Here is a 17,370-nt window from a genome sequence, read left to right on the forward strand (position 1 = left end):
CCTTGCTTCATGAATGCAATGCATGGTGCATGGTAGACACTTTTTGTAGGGTGGCAGATGAGAAAAAGGTTTTGGGAATCTTGTAGAAAAGGAAACCTTGGAATCAGAGCTAAGGAATGCAGAAGGATCTTATCCTGATCATGTATGCTGCCTGTACCAGCTAGGATTTTTTCTCTTCGTAATACCTTTACATAGAGTAAAGATTGGGGTCAGCTTCATGCATGGAGCTTTCTTCAGCTTTAGAAGTGACTGCACAGCTTCCTAGGCATGGTGTCCTTCTGGGTAAGTGAGGCTAGATAGAGGTCGTCTTTGCTTTGGTACCATTGACTGGTCACTGGAGTGTAATGCTTGGATCGCACATCCTCAGATGAGGGCCAGTCACAGAAGTAACTCCTCCCTAAGCCTCTCTCCCCAGGTCCCCTGGTGCCTCCAAGGTCCTCAGAGAAGGAGGCTTCCAGCTTCTCTCCCTGGCCTAACCTCATTCCCCTCTACCACCTTCCCTGGGGGGCTTTCTCAAGTGAACCCTTTAGCCTTTCTCTGAGCAGAAGGTTTCCACCCAGAGTGTCAGCCTCAGCTTCTTTCCAGAGGTCTGGGATATTTTTTTTTTTACCAATATTATTACGTTTTGCTGTTTTCAAAATAGTACGTGTCAATGGCATACATTTTTGAAAGTATAAACAAGCACAAGAAAGGAAAGAATTAACTGTTTGTAATCCAGCACCCTGTCATAATTGCCGCCAGTTCTGGTGCCTTCCTTGAATCTCCCCTCTTAACACACAGGCATGAATAAGTTTTAATTTTAAAAATGTGATCACACTATCTATTCTTCTCCCACTTGTTCTCCTCAGCCCACGGTTTATCGTGATCACATTTCTCTTATTAACCACTCTTCCACAATATTATAAGCAGCTGTATAGCATTCTGTTATGTGGATGTACCACAGTTTACGTAAGCAGTTTTGTTTTGTGGAACCTCTAGATTGACTCCTATTTTTGTGTTGTCTGCCATGATTCTTTCCTTAGGATGAATTCCAAAAAAAGTAATTACTGGGTTTAAGGATTTGTGCTTTTAAAGACTTTTAATGCATTTTTATCAAACTGCCTTCCAAAAAAATCCTCTCTAGAACTGTATGAAAGTACCTATTTTTTCTGCAGCCCTTAAAAATGCAGTGTTTTAATAGTTTCTGGAGGAGTCAAGCTTATTTGGTAATTAAAAGTTTTAACTTTTTGTTTTAATTTGAAGCTGCCTGATTTCTAAAGAGATTGAGGCAGAGAGAGGGAGACAGAATCCCAAGCAGGCTCTGTGCCATCAGCACAGAGTCCGACGCAGGGCTTGAACTCACGAATGTGGGATCATGACCTGGGCTGAAGTCAAAAGTTAGATGCTTAGCCGACGGATACACCCAGGTGCCCTTTCTTTTCTTTTTAAAAATTTTAGTTGAGAGAGAGAGAGAGAGAGAATCGCAAGCAGACTTCAAACTCAGTGAAGAGTCTGATGTGGGGCTCGATTCCACAACCCTGGGATCATGACCTGAGCTGAAATCAGCCATTGGACACCCAACTGACTGAGCCACCCACGCACCCCTTGTGTTTATTTTCATGTGAATTGACTGGAAGATCCTTTGTCCAATGCTAAATGGAAGATGTTTGCCTTTCTCTTATAGGTTTATAAGAGCTCTCTGCATATTAAGGATATTCACTTTTGTCCATATATGTTAGACATGTACTTCTCAGCTTATCATTTGCCTTTCTATTTTACTTATGATATTTATTAGCTGGAACTGCACTACTCTCTGCTTGCCTGACATCTTTTCTTAGATGACTCAATGATATTTCAAATTTCACAAATCCAAGTGGAAACTCATTATCCCCCCCCCCATCCCACCTGCTCTTCCTGCTGATTTGCTTATTCCTGTTAATGTCGCCACCATTTTGCTAGTCACCCAGGCTTGAAATGTTGAAGCCATCTTGGGTTCCAATGTTTCTCTTTCCCCCATATCTCATCAGCTACCAACTCCTGTGGATTCTGTTTCTGCAATTTCTCTGGCAGGCAGGCCCTCTAATACAACAGTGTTCAGGTTATCATTATTTCTTGACTGGACTTTGAAAATGGCCTCATAATATCATATGCCTCCCCAATCCCCAGATCCTTGATGTGACATTTCTCCTCCTTGCCCCGCCTGTACACTGCCACCACATTAATCTTCCTAAATTAGAGCTCAAACATAGAACTCTCTGGTTACACACCACCAACAGCTCCCCATTGTCTTGTATGTAATTACAACCTCTTAGTCTGGCCTTAATTTCCTTTCAATGGAATCTCCCACTATTTTGGCCAAGTTGCTCCTCAAACAAGCATGCTGCTTTCCCACCCCTTTACATTTTTGTTCAAGCTATCCCCTTCTCTCAGAATTCCCTCCCACCAGCTCCACCTACCAAAATCCATTCAGAAAGCACTCCACCTACCCCACTGCCTATCCCAAGTGCTTCTGATTTTTAAAATGGAAGTGAATTCTCTCCTTTGAAACCCCTACAACAATTTGCTCAAGCTTCCCTTATAAAGCAAATCCTATTCTATCATCTAGTGGAGCCCTCAAAGGTCTTATATTCCTACCAGAAATCAGAGACCTTTGAGGGCACTCTTCTTATATGTCTGTTCTTCCACAGGACCTGCACAGGGCCTTGCTGCAGTCAATGCTCAGTAGGTATTTATGGAATGAAAAGCAACATCCCCAGGTAGCTGAATGCCTAGGGATTATGGGCCACTGCTGTTTCCCACCCCACTCCCAGCCTCCTGGGACAGGGTACACCTATCAGCTATGGGCAGAGTGCCAAGTCCCCTCTGCCAGAGGCTGAGCTAGGCTGACAGTCTTTGGGACCAAGGACTGGGCCACAGTCACCTCTTTATCCTCATGATCTGTAGTTATTGAGGTGAAAGGCCATCAGATCCACTCATTCCTTTGCTTCATGAATGCAACGCATGGTGCGTGGTAGACTGTAAATTGGCAGCTGGGAAAAGAAATCTCACAGACCTCATGGAAAAGGGAAACTTCAAATCAGAGTTGAATGGCAGCTAAGGGGTGCCGGAGGCTCCTGGGACCCTGACCATGCATGCTGCCTGGACCGGCTAGGACTTTTTCTCTCTTTAATATATTTAAATAGAGTCAAGATTGGGGTCAGCTTCATGCACAGAGCCTTCTTTAGCTTTAGAGGTGACTCTGCAGCCAGCACGGGAGTATGCAATTGACACAGTCTATTTTTAGCCTCCCAGAGACCGTGACCAACATCCCAAGCTGACGGTGGGCACACCTGCTGCATTCTAATGAAGCAGCCCCGATTGCCTCTGCCAGCCAGCCGGGATCTCGCCGACCTCAAATCTGATGTTGCTAAACTGGGAAGTCTGCTTATTTCCCAAAGGCTGTAGCCTAGATACACCAGGAAAATGGGACCATTACACTCCCCTGAGCTCACTGTCTTCCAGCCCAGGGCACAGGGCAGTCTTGGGGCTGTATGAACAGCATAATGAAGAGATGGAATCCCTTGGGTTTCTTGATCTTGCTCTGTCCTAGGGTCTCCCTATTTCCCTTGATGGGAAGAAGATTAGTAAGTCTGAGCTGATTCAGCTCACAAATGAGAAAATTGAGGCACAAAGCAGGGAAGTGTTTATGTAATCTGAATAATAATTATAATGGTAACAATAATAATAATAACAACAACAATAGAGCTTACTATTGCAAGGCAGTGTTCTAATGCTTCATGTACATGAACTCACCCAAACTTCTTGACCACTCTCTCAGATGGGTTTTGTCATGATCTCTATTTTATGGAGGAGGAGACTGAGGCCCAGTGATGACAAATGACTTCTAAAGGTCATTTGGCAGCCACCAAACAGCAGGGCTGTGTTTCAAAGCCAGGCAGTGAGGCCCCAGGATTTACCGTGACACCTGCCTCTCAATATCTATTTTTAATTTTACTAGAGGCAGGATTGGGATCCAGGAGTCCCAGAAGACCAACTACTGGATAGTACTCCTTCTCTATTTTTAATTTTTATTTATTTTTAAATTAAATAAAGTTATTTTATTTTTGAGAGAGATGGCAGTGGGGGGGAGGGGCAGAGAGAGGGAGACACAGAATCCCAAGAAACTAACAGCTGCTAACAGCATGGAGCCTGATATGGGGCTCGAACCCAAGACACTGTGAGATCATGACCTGAGCTGAAATCAAGAGTCGGACGTTCAACCGACTGAGCCACCCAGGTACCCCACTATTTTTTTAAACTTCTGTCCTGCTTTGAAACCTTTGCTGTGCTGCTCACACACCTGGATTCCTACACTCCAGGGAGAGAAGTTTCTTCTCCTGGGATGACTACCCTTCTGCAGTCAAGCTGAAATTTTGGGCCCCAAAGCTCCCTGAACTTCTTCTCTTTCTCCCCTTAGCCTATAGAGGAAGAGGGCCTGGCTGGTGATTGGCAGCTGCAGTGGGGTATAGAGCCAGGCTACATGGTGGGGCTGGGAACCCAGAAAGAACAGTGATTGGTTGTGTGCAGGCAGGAGGCCACCATCAGTGTGGGTATTCAAGCCCAGAGTAAACTTCTGCCAAAGTTCAGAATAAAGTTTACAGAAGCCAGGAGGGAAGACAAGAGGTGTGAGACCCCAGAACCTAAGATACCTGCCTCTGTTGGTGGGGAGGGAGGGCAAGTGCTGCCTGCTGGGGGAGAAGCCCAGAGACTCATCTAAGCATGCAGGTGGGACTCAGTTTAACAAACACCTATTATGTGCTAAGCCTTTTTATAAGCCCTTCACAAACACAACTATTTAATCCTCAGGATGACTCTAGGAGATGGGATCATTTTATTCCCCTTTGAGAGATGGGGAAACCAAGCCACTGAGAGGTTAATAATTTTGCCTAAGATTGCATAGCTCAGAAGTGGCAGAGCTGGATTCAAGTTTCAGCAGACTGGATCTGGAATCTACACTGCAGCCACCATGCTATGTGACGCTATACATCTTGCCCTTTAGTGAGTGTTCGCTATTCGCCTATTGTTGTCCTCATTTAGCACATATGAAAACTAAGATCTGGGTCGGCTCAGGTCGCCTGACTATTAAGAGATGGAATTAGGTTAAATGGACGTCTTTTTTGGCTCCTCAGTAGCATGGCACCTCTCCATAAATCATGGCCCTCAATGGGACTTCCAGAAGGGTCCATTCGTCCCTTAGGAGTGGCTGCTGTGGCAGACTAGAACCCCTGGGCTCAGGGAGGGGAGGCAAGCAGGGGTGACATCTCAGAGGGCAAGAGCTGGTCTCCACTGCTGACGCCAGACCCTTTATTTTCCCCCTCAGGTGAACAGTGCCCCCCCGCAACCCCCTCAGCCCGTCGCCCCACCCAAGCCTGTGCAATGTGTCCATCATGTCTCCACGCAACCCAGCTGCCCAGGACGGGGCAAGATGTCCAAGCTGCTGAACCCAGAGGAGATGACCTCGAGAGATTATTACTTCGACTCCTACGCTCACTTTGGGATCCACGAGGTAAACCGTGAGGAGCTGGTGGCAGAACAGGGCAGCTCAGCCCTGCTGTTTCTTCACTGTCCTCTGAGGCAGCCTAATGTGTTCATCTGTCTACTGTCTTAAAGTGGGTTTTCCTAGTGGCTCAAGGCCCCTGGCCCTCCTTCCCTCCTGTGAGCCTCTCTGGGAGAGGGTCAGAGCCAGGCCCAGAGCAGGTGAGTAGCTGAAAGCATGTGTCTGTGTGTTTCTCAGCCAGAGAGCAAGGGGTGCTTAGGGTTTCTTTGTTTTATGGTCCAGCGCCTGTGTCTCTTCTTGACCCTAAGCTCAGGTGATCCAGGCGGACCGATGTCCTTGTTCTAAGTCCTGGCTCTGCAGGAGATGCTCTGCAGCTCGAGTCCTAGATGCTGAGAGGACCTCCCAGAGGCCATGACATCAGTCTTTAGGCAGGCATGAACATGAACCCTTAGGCCCTAGACCAATGAGCACCCCCAGGGGAAGAAATGCAGGAAGCTTCCTTGAAGACCTGGCCCAGGTCTGTCACCCTGATTGATTCTCAGGAAATTCTTGTGTCTAAATGCTTGCCTTATACCACAGCAGGGAAGATTTATGTTAGCTGTAGAACAGAGCAGAGCTTCCTAACCAGAAAATTCCTGGCTGGGGTTGGGCCCCTGCCCCCATCACCTCCAGCATTTTCCCAAGCCAGTCAGGTTGCAGAGTGCTTACTCATTAACTGGGTGTTTATTCAGTGCCAGGCATTGTTCTAAGCACATCATACGTATCATTTCATTTAGTCCTCCTAAGAACCCTATGAAGAAAATATTTCTATTATCCCCTTACAGTATGAAGAAATAGTGAAAAAGAAACGAAGCCTTGCTTGCTTTGTAAATGCATTTTCAAATAAGTCTCAAAGTTTCTGTTTCAATCAGATGCTTCTGTAAGCCCTCCCTATATCAAAATGTCATTGCCAGACGAGTGTTTAAAAATAATAGCCAGCACTTTTTTCCTTTTTTTTTTTTGAGTGCTTACAACATGCTGGGTGTTGTTCTGAGATTTTACGTTATTGGCTCATTTATTCCTCAGATCAGCCCTATGAAGTTGGTATTATTATTTGCCCCCAAATTATTTGTAATTATTTGTTTTTTTAATAAGCAAAATCTTTATTATTTAGTATTTACCCCTTTTGTTTATGTATTAACATCATATATTCCTTTAAAAAAAAAAGCACATTGTTCTATATGCCACCCAGCCATCTACTTATGGAAGTAATACAAGTTCATTATAATGAACTTGAGGAATACAAGAAGATTATTAGTCCCCAGTTTACACATGAGGATGTAAGACCTTAAGAATCCAGATCAACTTACATTCCTCACTTCCTTTGCTTACAAGGTCACAAGCTAATAAATGGGAGAGCTAGAAATGAAACCTTCACATTTGGGGCCCAGGGCCCCTTCACATTTGGGGCCCAGAACTTCCATGCCATATAGACTTTAAAACAGGTCTTTTGTTCTTCCTGGAAATTTTGATTTTTTTCCTGCTGGTTCCTTTGCAATTCCATGTGGAGATAGAGAGTGAAGGAAGTGTTCCTCAATGAATTCTAGACTCAGGGACCTGGCCCATTCACCCGAGAGAGACTCAGGGTTTGGTCTCCCAGGAACTGCTGTCCACATAAAAGTGTTAGGCCTGGGGCCTGCAGGGGAGAAAGACTGGGTCCTGTGTGTGTTCTGGGAGTCCTGGCCCTGAAAGGCCTGGGCCAGCTAAGCTTGCCGTTCTTGGTGGCTAAGATGTCATCTTTGGGCAGATAAGTGAGCTGCTGTACCTTCCCTGATCCTGTTCCCCATGCTGGTGGGGATTGGGGTGAGGTGGTGCACTGAGCCCTGTCCTAGGCCTGTGAGAAGTTTTGGGAGCAGAAAGGGGACATCTTCAAGAGTTCACCCTGTCCCTAATTCATGTGACAAATTCTAACAGGCGTGTGGCTCTGGGTACCTATTTCAAAGCAGATTCCTAGGAAGAGATGCTAGTTCCCCAAAATGCCTCCCCTTGGGCTTGCCTGGAACCCCCCCCCCCCCCCGCCATGAGAAACCAGCTAATTATGACATGTACCTGGTGCCTGTCCTTCCCCATCTTCAGGAGCCATTCCTCCAATGGAGCCTCCTGTGACTGACGTCTGGGACACCTCCATCTGAATGGCTGCATTCTTGCTGGGCCACAACTTTGGCTCCTAGGATGTGCTCTCCTGTGCTATGATTAATCTCTGTAATTCCTTCAAGAATTGCTTCCCCTGCCTCTAACCCAGGGCTTGATGCACTGTCTGATTTTGCTAATCTGATCACTCAGGTGATGTCTGGTTAGCACATCAATGGGCATACCAGAAAGTATGATCTCCAGCAGGAGAAGACACCAAGGGTCATCAAATAAATACTATACCAGCTTTCCTCAATTTCATGTATTGATAGAAAAACCTAGTACATGAAACATTGGTAGAAAATTAGTACATGAACATATATGAGCATTGTCCAGAATGAGCTAATAAACATGGAGTAAATGACCTTCAGGTCATATATAACATTTCTTTCCTTAGTAACCTGACCTGGAATAGTTTTAGCAACACTTTGCATCTGGAAGTACTTCTGATGCTTAGCTCAACTGACACTACTAGATTAAATCCCTCCTACTGCTGCCATAGGCCATCTCTAGATCTGGCTTCTGGGGAAATGCAGAGGTCTTTAGTGTCAGGGTGGCTATCTAGGCTTCCTTCAACCTTGAGGCTTCCCTCCACCCTATTTGGTCTCCAAGATCATCTGGTATAAAAAAAAAGTAGGGGGGCATGTGGACAGACTCTTAACATTGTTCTTTGCAGAGACAGGGCCTGCTTGTTTCTCATTATCAAGCACCAGGGATCTCCGTTCTGTGCCAGACAGCTCGCGGTGATGCCTTTGCCTCCTCAGTCTGGACAAGACCCATACCTCACCATCCGGAGCCGAGCTGGCCGTTTGGCAGTCTTCTCCCATCATTAACAAGATGCTCACAGGGGCGGGCAGCAGCACCGCCAGCTTGCTGATTAATAGTGATCAGTGAGTGTTTAGGAAACATGGTGTGGGATGGATTGGGTTTGATTAGTCTGTGAATATGAACAAGAGGTGTCAAGTTTGGGAGAGGGCACTGCTTGGGGCTGGAGAACACAGCAAGAGGTGATTCTGGATACTTCTATACTTCCATTCCATGGCCCCATCCAGCGATGACTCTGTACTCAGCCTCCAGAAGGAAGACTGTGACATTCTGTCACAGGGCGTCTCTGAGAGGAATGGAATCTTGAACAGGAGAGGAAGTGACAAATGTGTGCCTACTGAGGCTTCTGTTCAGAGGGGAGGGGGCCAGGACCATGACCTCCCAAATCTCAGCTCTGAATTCCCAGCATCTTTGACAGTTGGTCCTGGGCTTGGTTTCTCAGCATCCAGAAGACTCCCTGCCAGTGGGGCTGTGTTCCCAGCCCCCAGCTCTGGATGCCCATCCCATTCCTGGCCAGCTCTCTTCTTTTGACAATCTTGCTGCAGGTTCTTTTGAAATAGATTCTTCAGGGCCTCATTTCCCAGCAATTAGTCAATGTGCTGTCATGTGTTTAATAGGCAGGGAAACTGGGAGACAAAGGCATCCACAGCTGGGGGCTGGGAATTGTTTTCAACAAAGAGTGACATGCTCTTGTCTGAAATGTCTGGAGACTTCTTTGGGCTATTCTCTCCTAGGGATGATTAAAGCAGGGGTGGAGAAAGGGGAGAGAGTTTCCCTTTTGATGGGTCAATCAGGGGAAGCCTTGCTAAGTCACAACTCTTCTCCCAGGACTTGTACCTTTGGACCTAACTCCTGTGGTCTGGAGCCTTAGAGGGAAGAAGGGGTCCAAGAAGTGATGGAAGGCATTGAATCAAAGGTGGGATTCTGGGAACCTCTTCTTTAGCAACAACAGAATCTGCTGAAGTACTGGACCAATCTAATTCCAGCAGGGCAAGCACTAAGGACTTCCAGCTATGGCCATGATGACAAACCTCCAAAAACTTTGCCATTATTTTGCTTCCATTCCTCAACTACTGCTCACCCTCAACTGTTTCCTTGCATGGATAAAAATGGTGACAGCTGTCACAAACAGCCAGAACTAACACTTTTGTAACACTTACTATATTTATTTAATCATCACAACAACCCAATGAAGTAGGTACTGTTATCATTCCACCTTCAGCAGGGGAAATTGAGACAGGCTAAATGATGTTCTGGGTTAGGGAGCTCAAAAGCATGGGATCTATGAGTTGAAGAAATAGATGTGAATCAATTTCTAAGACTGATAAAAACAACAACGAACCAGCAACCCTCTGTATTGATTTTCCCAAACAATAAAACCACATATGGAACAGCTACTGCAATTGGAATCTCCAGCTGATGATGTTTATGATAATCTACAGTCACTCTCCAAGATCTGCCTCTGTCTTCTGCACAGGCAAACAGGTCACTTAATTGGGGATGTGGGTCTCCTGGAATTGGTGTCCTGAACTAATGGGTCTCATGGAATTAGTGCCAGTTCAGAGCCAGGGTCCAATGATCCTCCAAAATTTGTTTATTTTCCTTTCTCCAATGCAGTCACACTGTACTGTGGTAATGGCTGCAGATCCTCTTGGTGAAGACTTGAAGAAAGATTAACAATATCCATTTTTGGCAATGTAACAAGGGTTTTCTTCATGGAATGTGGCCTTTCCTTCAAGGGGTTCTGGTTCTGTTAACTGGTTCAAGTCTGGGAATCAATTGAAGAGCATGACTCTAGATTTTGGCAATTCAAAACAGACCTCTGTTCACTGGACCTATAATTTTTCTGCTTACACAGATCAAGTAAGAATTCAGTATGCTTCCCATTTATTTATTTTCTAGAGACACTATGATCTCTTTTCTAGAGAACTATGGCCAACACCACATATCTCTGAAATCAGACTGTTAAGCTTTGGCTCCAAGCCCTTTGCTGTAACCACACCCACCTAGTATATGAAGTTAAGTGCTGTGGTTTGACCTGAGCCTCCCCAGAATCCCAGGTTGATATTATTCTTGTTGCATATAGGGATTTAAGTTTGATGGTAGCAGTTCCCGTTGCAATTTATGACCTATAGGAAAGAGCAATCACAGAGGTCTTTAAGGTTGTTGGACTCCCTTTGCAAACTTATTTTTCATAGCTGTGATGAAAGGTCTGTTCTTTGGCTTTGGTGAGTAGGCCTCACATGACAAATACAGTCTAACATTCCAATCTCCTAAGCCTTTGGATACCTTCCTCTTCAACATATCAACGAAGTTCAGCATTTCAAATTTCATTTAGAGAAGGGTAACCCTAGGTCCATGTTTCAACTACCCAACTAAATCAACTGTTAGAGACATTCTAAGCCCCTCAAGCTAAAACAGTGAATACAAAATTTCTGCTTAATGATCCTGTATTGATAAACTTGGCCCCATCCAACTTTATCCCTCCATGTTGATCCCACAGCCTTCATACACATCCCCATACATATTTCCCAGGATTCAATCTATATAAATGGGAAATATAATGTAGCTCTTTTGGTGTATATCATACCTCCTCATGAGTCACATTTTATACCTCACGCTTTGGGGTTTGCTTAGAGTTGAATCTTGTTATATGGTTAGCAGCAAAGAGGGCAGGGGTAGGTCCTGAGGAGAATCAGTAGTACCTTGCAAGCAACTACCTCAAGGTAGGCCAATATGGTTCTTCAGGGAAAGGAAAACTAAATCCCTCAGACAGGGGTGGAAGATACTTCTATTGGCAAAGAAGATTCTGTAATTTAGGAACTTCAGGCCCTGCTTTCATCATATGTTTTCTATGTGTTCCAATTCCAATTTTCAAGATCCTGTTCCTTCCCAACAGATGCCTCACTTTAACAAAAGAGGCCTTGCAAAGATGGGAATGCAATTTGTGTTGTAATCAGGTACTTGCAGGATTAGACTTTGTATTTAGGTTTTAGAAATCTTGGCTCTGGCAGGGGGCCTGGATGGCTCAGTTGGTTGAGCATCTGACTCTGATTCTCAGTTCAAATCTTGATCTCAGGGTCTTGAGTTTGAGCCCCACATTGGGCTCCATGCTGGGTATGGAGCCTACTTAAAAAAAAAAAAAGAAGAAATCTTGATCCTGAACCTACATGAAATGTTTTTGTTTGTGTGTTTGTTTTTCCCAGAGAGGTCATAGAACCTTTCTGGTGCTATACTCAGACCCTGAGCTGTGAATTTAAACTTCTGAGGTCATTTTCTTTCTCCCAGTTTTTTAGAACAGTTAGTAACAACCAACCAACTAACCCACCCATTATACTTCTCATGTTAACTAAAATGTTCTAAGGAAGCAAATACTTGCTCAACCAGAATCTGGTTTCCATAGGTACTTTATTAGAGATATGTAAGTAAAATTTAAGTAACTCCTTTGCCATTTCATGTTATTGATGACAAGTGCCCTCCTTATCAATGGCAACAGGGTCATTAGTGCCTCTCTAACAGTTTCCAGAAAACTCAAAACCTATTCAGAGCACACATCCTTATATTCAGGAGATATTCTTGGTACCATATTCTGTATCAGTCAGAGTTCAACTATGGAAGTAGATCCAGTAGGATATCTATCTATCTATCTATCTATCTATCTATCTATCTGTATACATATATGTATATATATGTATGGCTCATGTAATTGTGTAAGGCTATTGTCTCCATGTCTGATATGATGCTTGAGCTTGAAGTCCATAGGGCAGCTAGTCAGAAAGGAATATGAATGTAAAATAGGGGGAAATTAGGAATAGCTAGAACCAATATGCACAAGCTTGAACCCTATGAGGACAGACCAAAAGACATGTCCATTCTATTGCCTTTGACTTCCGTGGTGGGCATATCCTATAGAGGCTGGGCATTTTATCCTGAAGCTAAACACACACACCTGGCCCAGGAGACAAAGAAACTGAAGAAGGCCCAGCTTCTGCTTCATGCCAACAAAGCGAGCCAACACATCATCATTGACAAGTGTGCACTACAAAATGATTTCTGCCCCCCTTCTACCTTCCAAATCTCATAAGAATCTTCTTTGGGACTCACTTTAGCTGGTGACATAGTAGAAAGAGAATTATGGAAATTCAGAGTAGCCTGGCCAAGGTGACACATTACAAAATTGTCATACACGTGTGCACAGACCATTAAAAACATCAGGCAAAATCTATAGGACTAGAGGGAGAAAAATACAAATCCCCAACCATGGTTAAAGATTTTTCTAAACACTTCTCTCTTGATAATTGATAGAACAAATAACCACACACAAAATTAGTAAGATGTAGAAATCTGAACAATTCAATCAAATAACTTGACCTAATTGGCTTTTGTAGATCATTGCATTCTCAAGGTAAAGAATACACACTTCTTTTAAATACACATTGAAACATTCACTAAGATAGATCCTATGGCAGGCAATAAACAAATCTTAACACATTACAAAAGATTGAAATCATGCAGAGTATGTTATTTTGATCATAATGAAATTGGAAACCAAAAACAATAAATTATCTAGATAATCTCTAAATATTTGAAAATTAAGCAGCACTGAAAATAGGACCAGAGAAGAAATAACAAGAGAAATTAAGAAATAATTAAACTGGGGGCTTAGTGGGTTAAGTGTCCAACTTCAGCTCAGGTTATGATCTCATGGTTCGTGAGTTCAAGCCCTGCATCGGGCTCTGTGATGACAGCTCAGAACCTGGAGCCTGTTTCAGATTCTGTGTCTCCCTTTCCCTCTGCCTCTCCCCCTCTCATGCTCTGTCTCTCTCTCAAAAATAAACCTTATAAAAAATTAAAAGAAGAAAATAATGAAACTGAATGATAATGAAAATACAATGCCATGGACTGAATGTGTCTCTCAGTATTCATATGTTGAAATCTTAATCCCCAGGATATTGGTATTAGGAGGTAGGGCCTTTGGGAGGTAAGTAGGTCATGAAAGCGACAGTGGAGCCCTCATGAATGGGATTAGTGTCCTTATAAGAGGAGACATGACACAAGAGTCCCAATAAGTTAAAGAAGAAGGCAGAAGAGTAAGGTCAGAGTTAGAGAATGAGATATGATGACAATGGAGGCAGAGGTTACACTGATGCAGTTGCTGGTTCTGAAGGTGCAAGGAACCATGAACCAAGGAATGCAGGTAGCTTCTAGAAGCTATGAAAGGCAAGGGGATGGATTCTTTCCTAGATCTTCCAGAAGGAACACAGCCCTGCCAATACCTGACAAGTCCATGAGACCTGTATGAAACTTCTGACCTCCAGACTGTGTGATAGCAAATCTGTGTTGTTTTAAATCACTACGTTTTTGGTAATTTGTTACAGCAGCAATAGAAAACTAATACAGTCTCCTAAAAGCTCTGCTAAGGTTATTTTTTTGTTTGTTTGTTTTTTCCTCCATATTTAAATACTTATTTAATCTTTAAGTAATGTTTTAAATCCTGTGAGGTTTTGGTCCAGCCTTATTGTCTTACAGATAGTTAGGCACTGCAGCATCATTTGTTAGATGATCTATCCTTCTCTCACCAAAATAAATTTACAAAGTATTCTTTGAAAAATACAAAGATATAGGAGGGCTTGCCTTTTCACTCTGCTCTCCACCATGTGAGGACACAAGGTAAAGATGGTCATCTGCAAACCATGAAGCAGGTCCTCACCAGACAATGGATCTGCTGCCTCCTTGACCTTGGACTTACTAGTCTCCAGAACTGTGAGAAATAAATGTTTGTTTTCTAAGCCACCCAGTCTATGGTATTTTGTTATAGCTAGAAACAGACACATGAAAATTTGTGGAATGTAATTAAAGCAAAACCTAGAGGGAAATTTATAACTTTAAATGCTTTCATTAGACAAAAATAAAGTGCAAAATCAATGGTCAAATCTTCCACTTTATGAAGCAGAGAAAACAAATAAAACCCAAGTAAGTTGAAAAAAAGCAAATAATAAAGATGAAAGCAGAAATCAGTGAGGTAGAAATAAAGCAATAGAGAAAATCAACAAAGCTAAAAGTTAGTTTTTGAAAAGACTAATTAAGTCAACAAGCTCTATTTAGACTAATCAAGAAAAAGATGAAGTACAAATTATAATATAAATGAAGAAAAAGACATCATTATAGATCATATAGATATTCGACTGGTAATTTGAGAATATTATGACAATGTTATGCCCATAAATTTGATATCTTAGTTGAAATGGATACATTCATTAGAAAAACACTTTGTCAAAACCGATCTAAGAATGCATGGAAAACTAAAACAGTCCTGCATCTGTTAAAAAATTGAATCTTCTGGGGAGCCTGGGTGGCTCAGTCAGTTAAGTGTCTGACTCTTGATTTTCGCTCAGGTCATGATCTTGCAGTTCATGTGATTGAGCCCCACATTGGACTCTGCACTGAGCTTGGAGCTTACTTGGGATTCTCTCTCTCTCTCTCTCTCTCTCTCTCTCTCTCTCTCTGTCTCTCCCCCTTTCTCCCTCTCTCTCTCCCTCCCTCTGTCCCTCCCCCACACATATGCTTGTGCTCTCTCTCTCTCTCTCTCTCAAAAATAAATAAACATTAAAAAAATGGGATCTTCCTACAAAAATGGCTCTAGGCTCAGATGGTTTTACTAGTGAATTATATGTCAAATATTTAAAGAAGAAAAATACCAATCTCACACAAGCTTTTTCAGAAAATATGTGAGGAGAGGACACTTTCTAACTTGTGTCATAAGCTCAGTCAGCATTACTGATTACCAGAGAAGGTAAGAGAAAATTACAGATTAACATGTCTCATAAATATAATAGAAAAATCTGCAACAGAATATTAGTGAATAAAACCTAGCAATATTTAAAAACGATAATACATTATGACAAGATGTTGGTTCAACATTTGAAGACAATCTATGGAGGTCAATGCATTATCTGAATGAAGGAGAAAGGTCACATATCATTTTAATAAATGTAGAAAAAGCACATGACAAAATTCAGTGCCAATCATGATAAAAGCTCTTAGCAAATTATAAATAGAACTTCTTCATCTGAAAAAAGACTCATAGAAAGCCTACAGCTGACATTATACTCAGTGGTGACATTTATATATTATTGGAACAAAGATGCTGGCCTTCTATTTTATTGAATGTTTTACTTCATGGCAGTCCTTGCCAGTGCAGTAAAATAAGCACAAAAAAAAAAGAACAAAAATTATAAGACATATAGATAGGAAAAAAAGTAAAATTGTCTTCATTCACAAGTGAGAAGATTTTTTTTACGTGGGAAAACAAAGGAATCTATGGAAAATCACACTAGAATTAGTATATGAAGGGAACAAGTCTGCAAAATGCAAGGTCATATGTAGAGTGACATAAAACAATCAGAAAATAAAATTTTAGAAAATCATATACAGTACCATAAAATAAAAATAGTTGAGAATAAATTTAATGAAAGAAATGCAAGACTTCTAAAATCTGTAAAACATTGCAGAGGGAAATTAAAGAAGACCTAAATAAATGGAAGGCTGTATCAGTGTTCTTGGATTGTAAAACTCAATATTGCTAAGATATCAATTCTCTCCAAATTCATCTATAGATTCAGTGCAATTCCAATCAACTCCAGGAGGCTGTTCTTTGTGAATTAATAAGCAGATTCTAAAATGTATATGGAAATGCATAAGATCTAAAAAAAACCAAACAAACCAGAATAACCTTGTAAAATAACTAGGACTCACACTACTTTATTTCTTTTTTTTTTAATTAAACATTTTTTTAAGGTTTATTTTTGAGAGAGAGAGGGACAGAGTGTGAGCGAGGGAGGGGCAGAGAGAGAGGGAGACACAGAATCTGAAGCAGGGTCCAGGCTCTGAGCTGTCAGCCCAGAGCCCAACATGGGACTCAAACTCATGAACCATGGGATCATGACCTGAGCTGAAGTCGGACACTTAACCGACTGAGCCACTAGGTGCCCCACTACTTTATTTCAAAGTGAATACTAAGTTAGAGAAATTGAGTTAGTTTTGAATTGGCTTATTAATGGAACAGATTAGAGAATGCACCAATATATAGCTAATTAAACTTTGACAAAGTTGGCAAGGTAATTCAATGGTGGAAATGATAGTCTATTCTATAAATGGTGCTTACACCATCTATTTTGTGTAAAAAATGAACTCACATCCCTAATTTACACCACATAAAAAATTAATTTGACATGAATCATAGACCTAAAGGTAAAAGCCATAATTATAAAACTTCTGGAGGAAAACAGGAGAATATTTTTGTGACCTTGGGGTAGACAAAGATTAGACAAGACACAAATAATTCTAATCATTAAAAATTTAAAAAACACCTAAAACCTTAAAAATGTTTTAAAAAATAAAGAGGAGCACCTGGGTGGGTTTGTGGGTTCGAGCCCCGTGTCAGGCTCTGTGCTGGTAGCTCAGAGCCTGGAGCCTGTTTTGGATTTTGTGTCTCCCTCTCTCTCTGCCCCTCCCCTGTTCATGCTCTGTCTCTGTCTCTCTCAAAAATAAATAAACATTAAAAAAATAAAAACAAAGCAACCTAAAAAGTTGGCCGTTGTCAAAACTAAAAACTGCTTTTCAAAGACAACATTAAGAAAACAAAAAACCCATCACAGATTGGAAGAAGATATTAACAACATGTATATCTGAAAAAAGATTTGTTTCCAGAATTATATAAATTCCTACAATTCAATAAGGAAAAGACAAATAGCTCTAGAAAAAAAGTAGACAAAAGACTCAAATAGACACATCATAGAAGATCTATATGAATAGCCAATAAGCATATGAAAATTTACCTACATCAATAGGTATCAGGGAAA

The 17,370-nt window shown here is 42.0% G+C and overlaps 1 protein-coding gene across 9 annotated transcripts in view; it reads left to right on the forward strand.

Moving 5' to 3' along the window:
* The window catches only part of PRMT8 (protein arginine methyltransferase 8), a 98,845-nt gene that overhangs the window by 37,068 nt on the left and 44,407 nt on the right, over positions 1-17,370 (forward strand). For 7 of the 9 annotated variants that reach the window (XM_045061272.1, XM_045061268.1, XM_045061270.1 and 4 more), the window contains one exon: positions 5,339-5,524. In XM_045061272.1, coding sequence (XP_044917207.1) covers positions 5,444-5,524 — 81 coding nt within the window. In that variant the 5' untranslated portion in view covers positions 5,339-5,443. Of the gene's footprint in view, positions 1-4,186; positions 5,017-5,338; positions 5,525-8,360; positions 8,575-17,370 lie in introns of those variants that run through there. The other 2 variants (XM_045061273.1, XM_045061271.1) reach the window with 2 other exon arrangements.

The sequence above is a fragment of the Felis catus genome, chromosome B4 (genome assembly GCF_018350175.1).
Source record: "Felis catus isolate Fca126 chromosome B4, F.catus_Fca126_mat1.0, whole genome shotgun sequence".
In the NCBI taxonomy this organism is placed as follows: Eukaryota; Metazoa; Chordata; class Mammalia; order Carnivora; family Felidae; genus Felis; species Felis catus.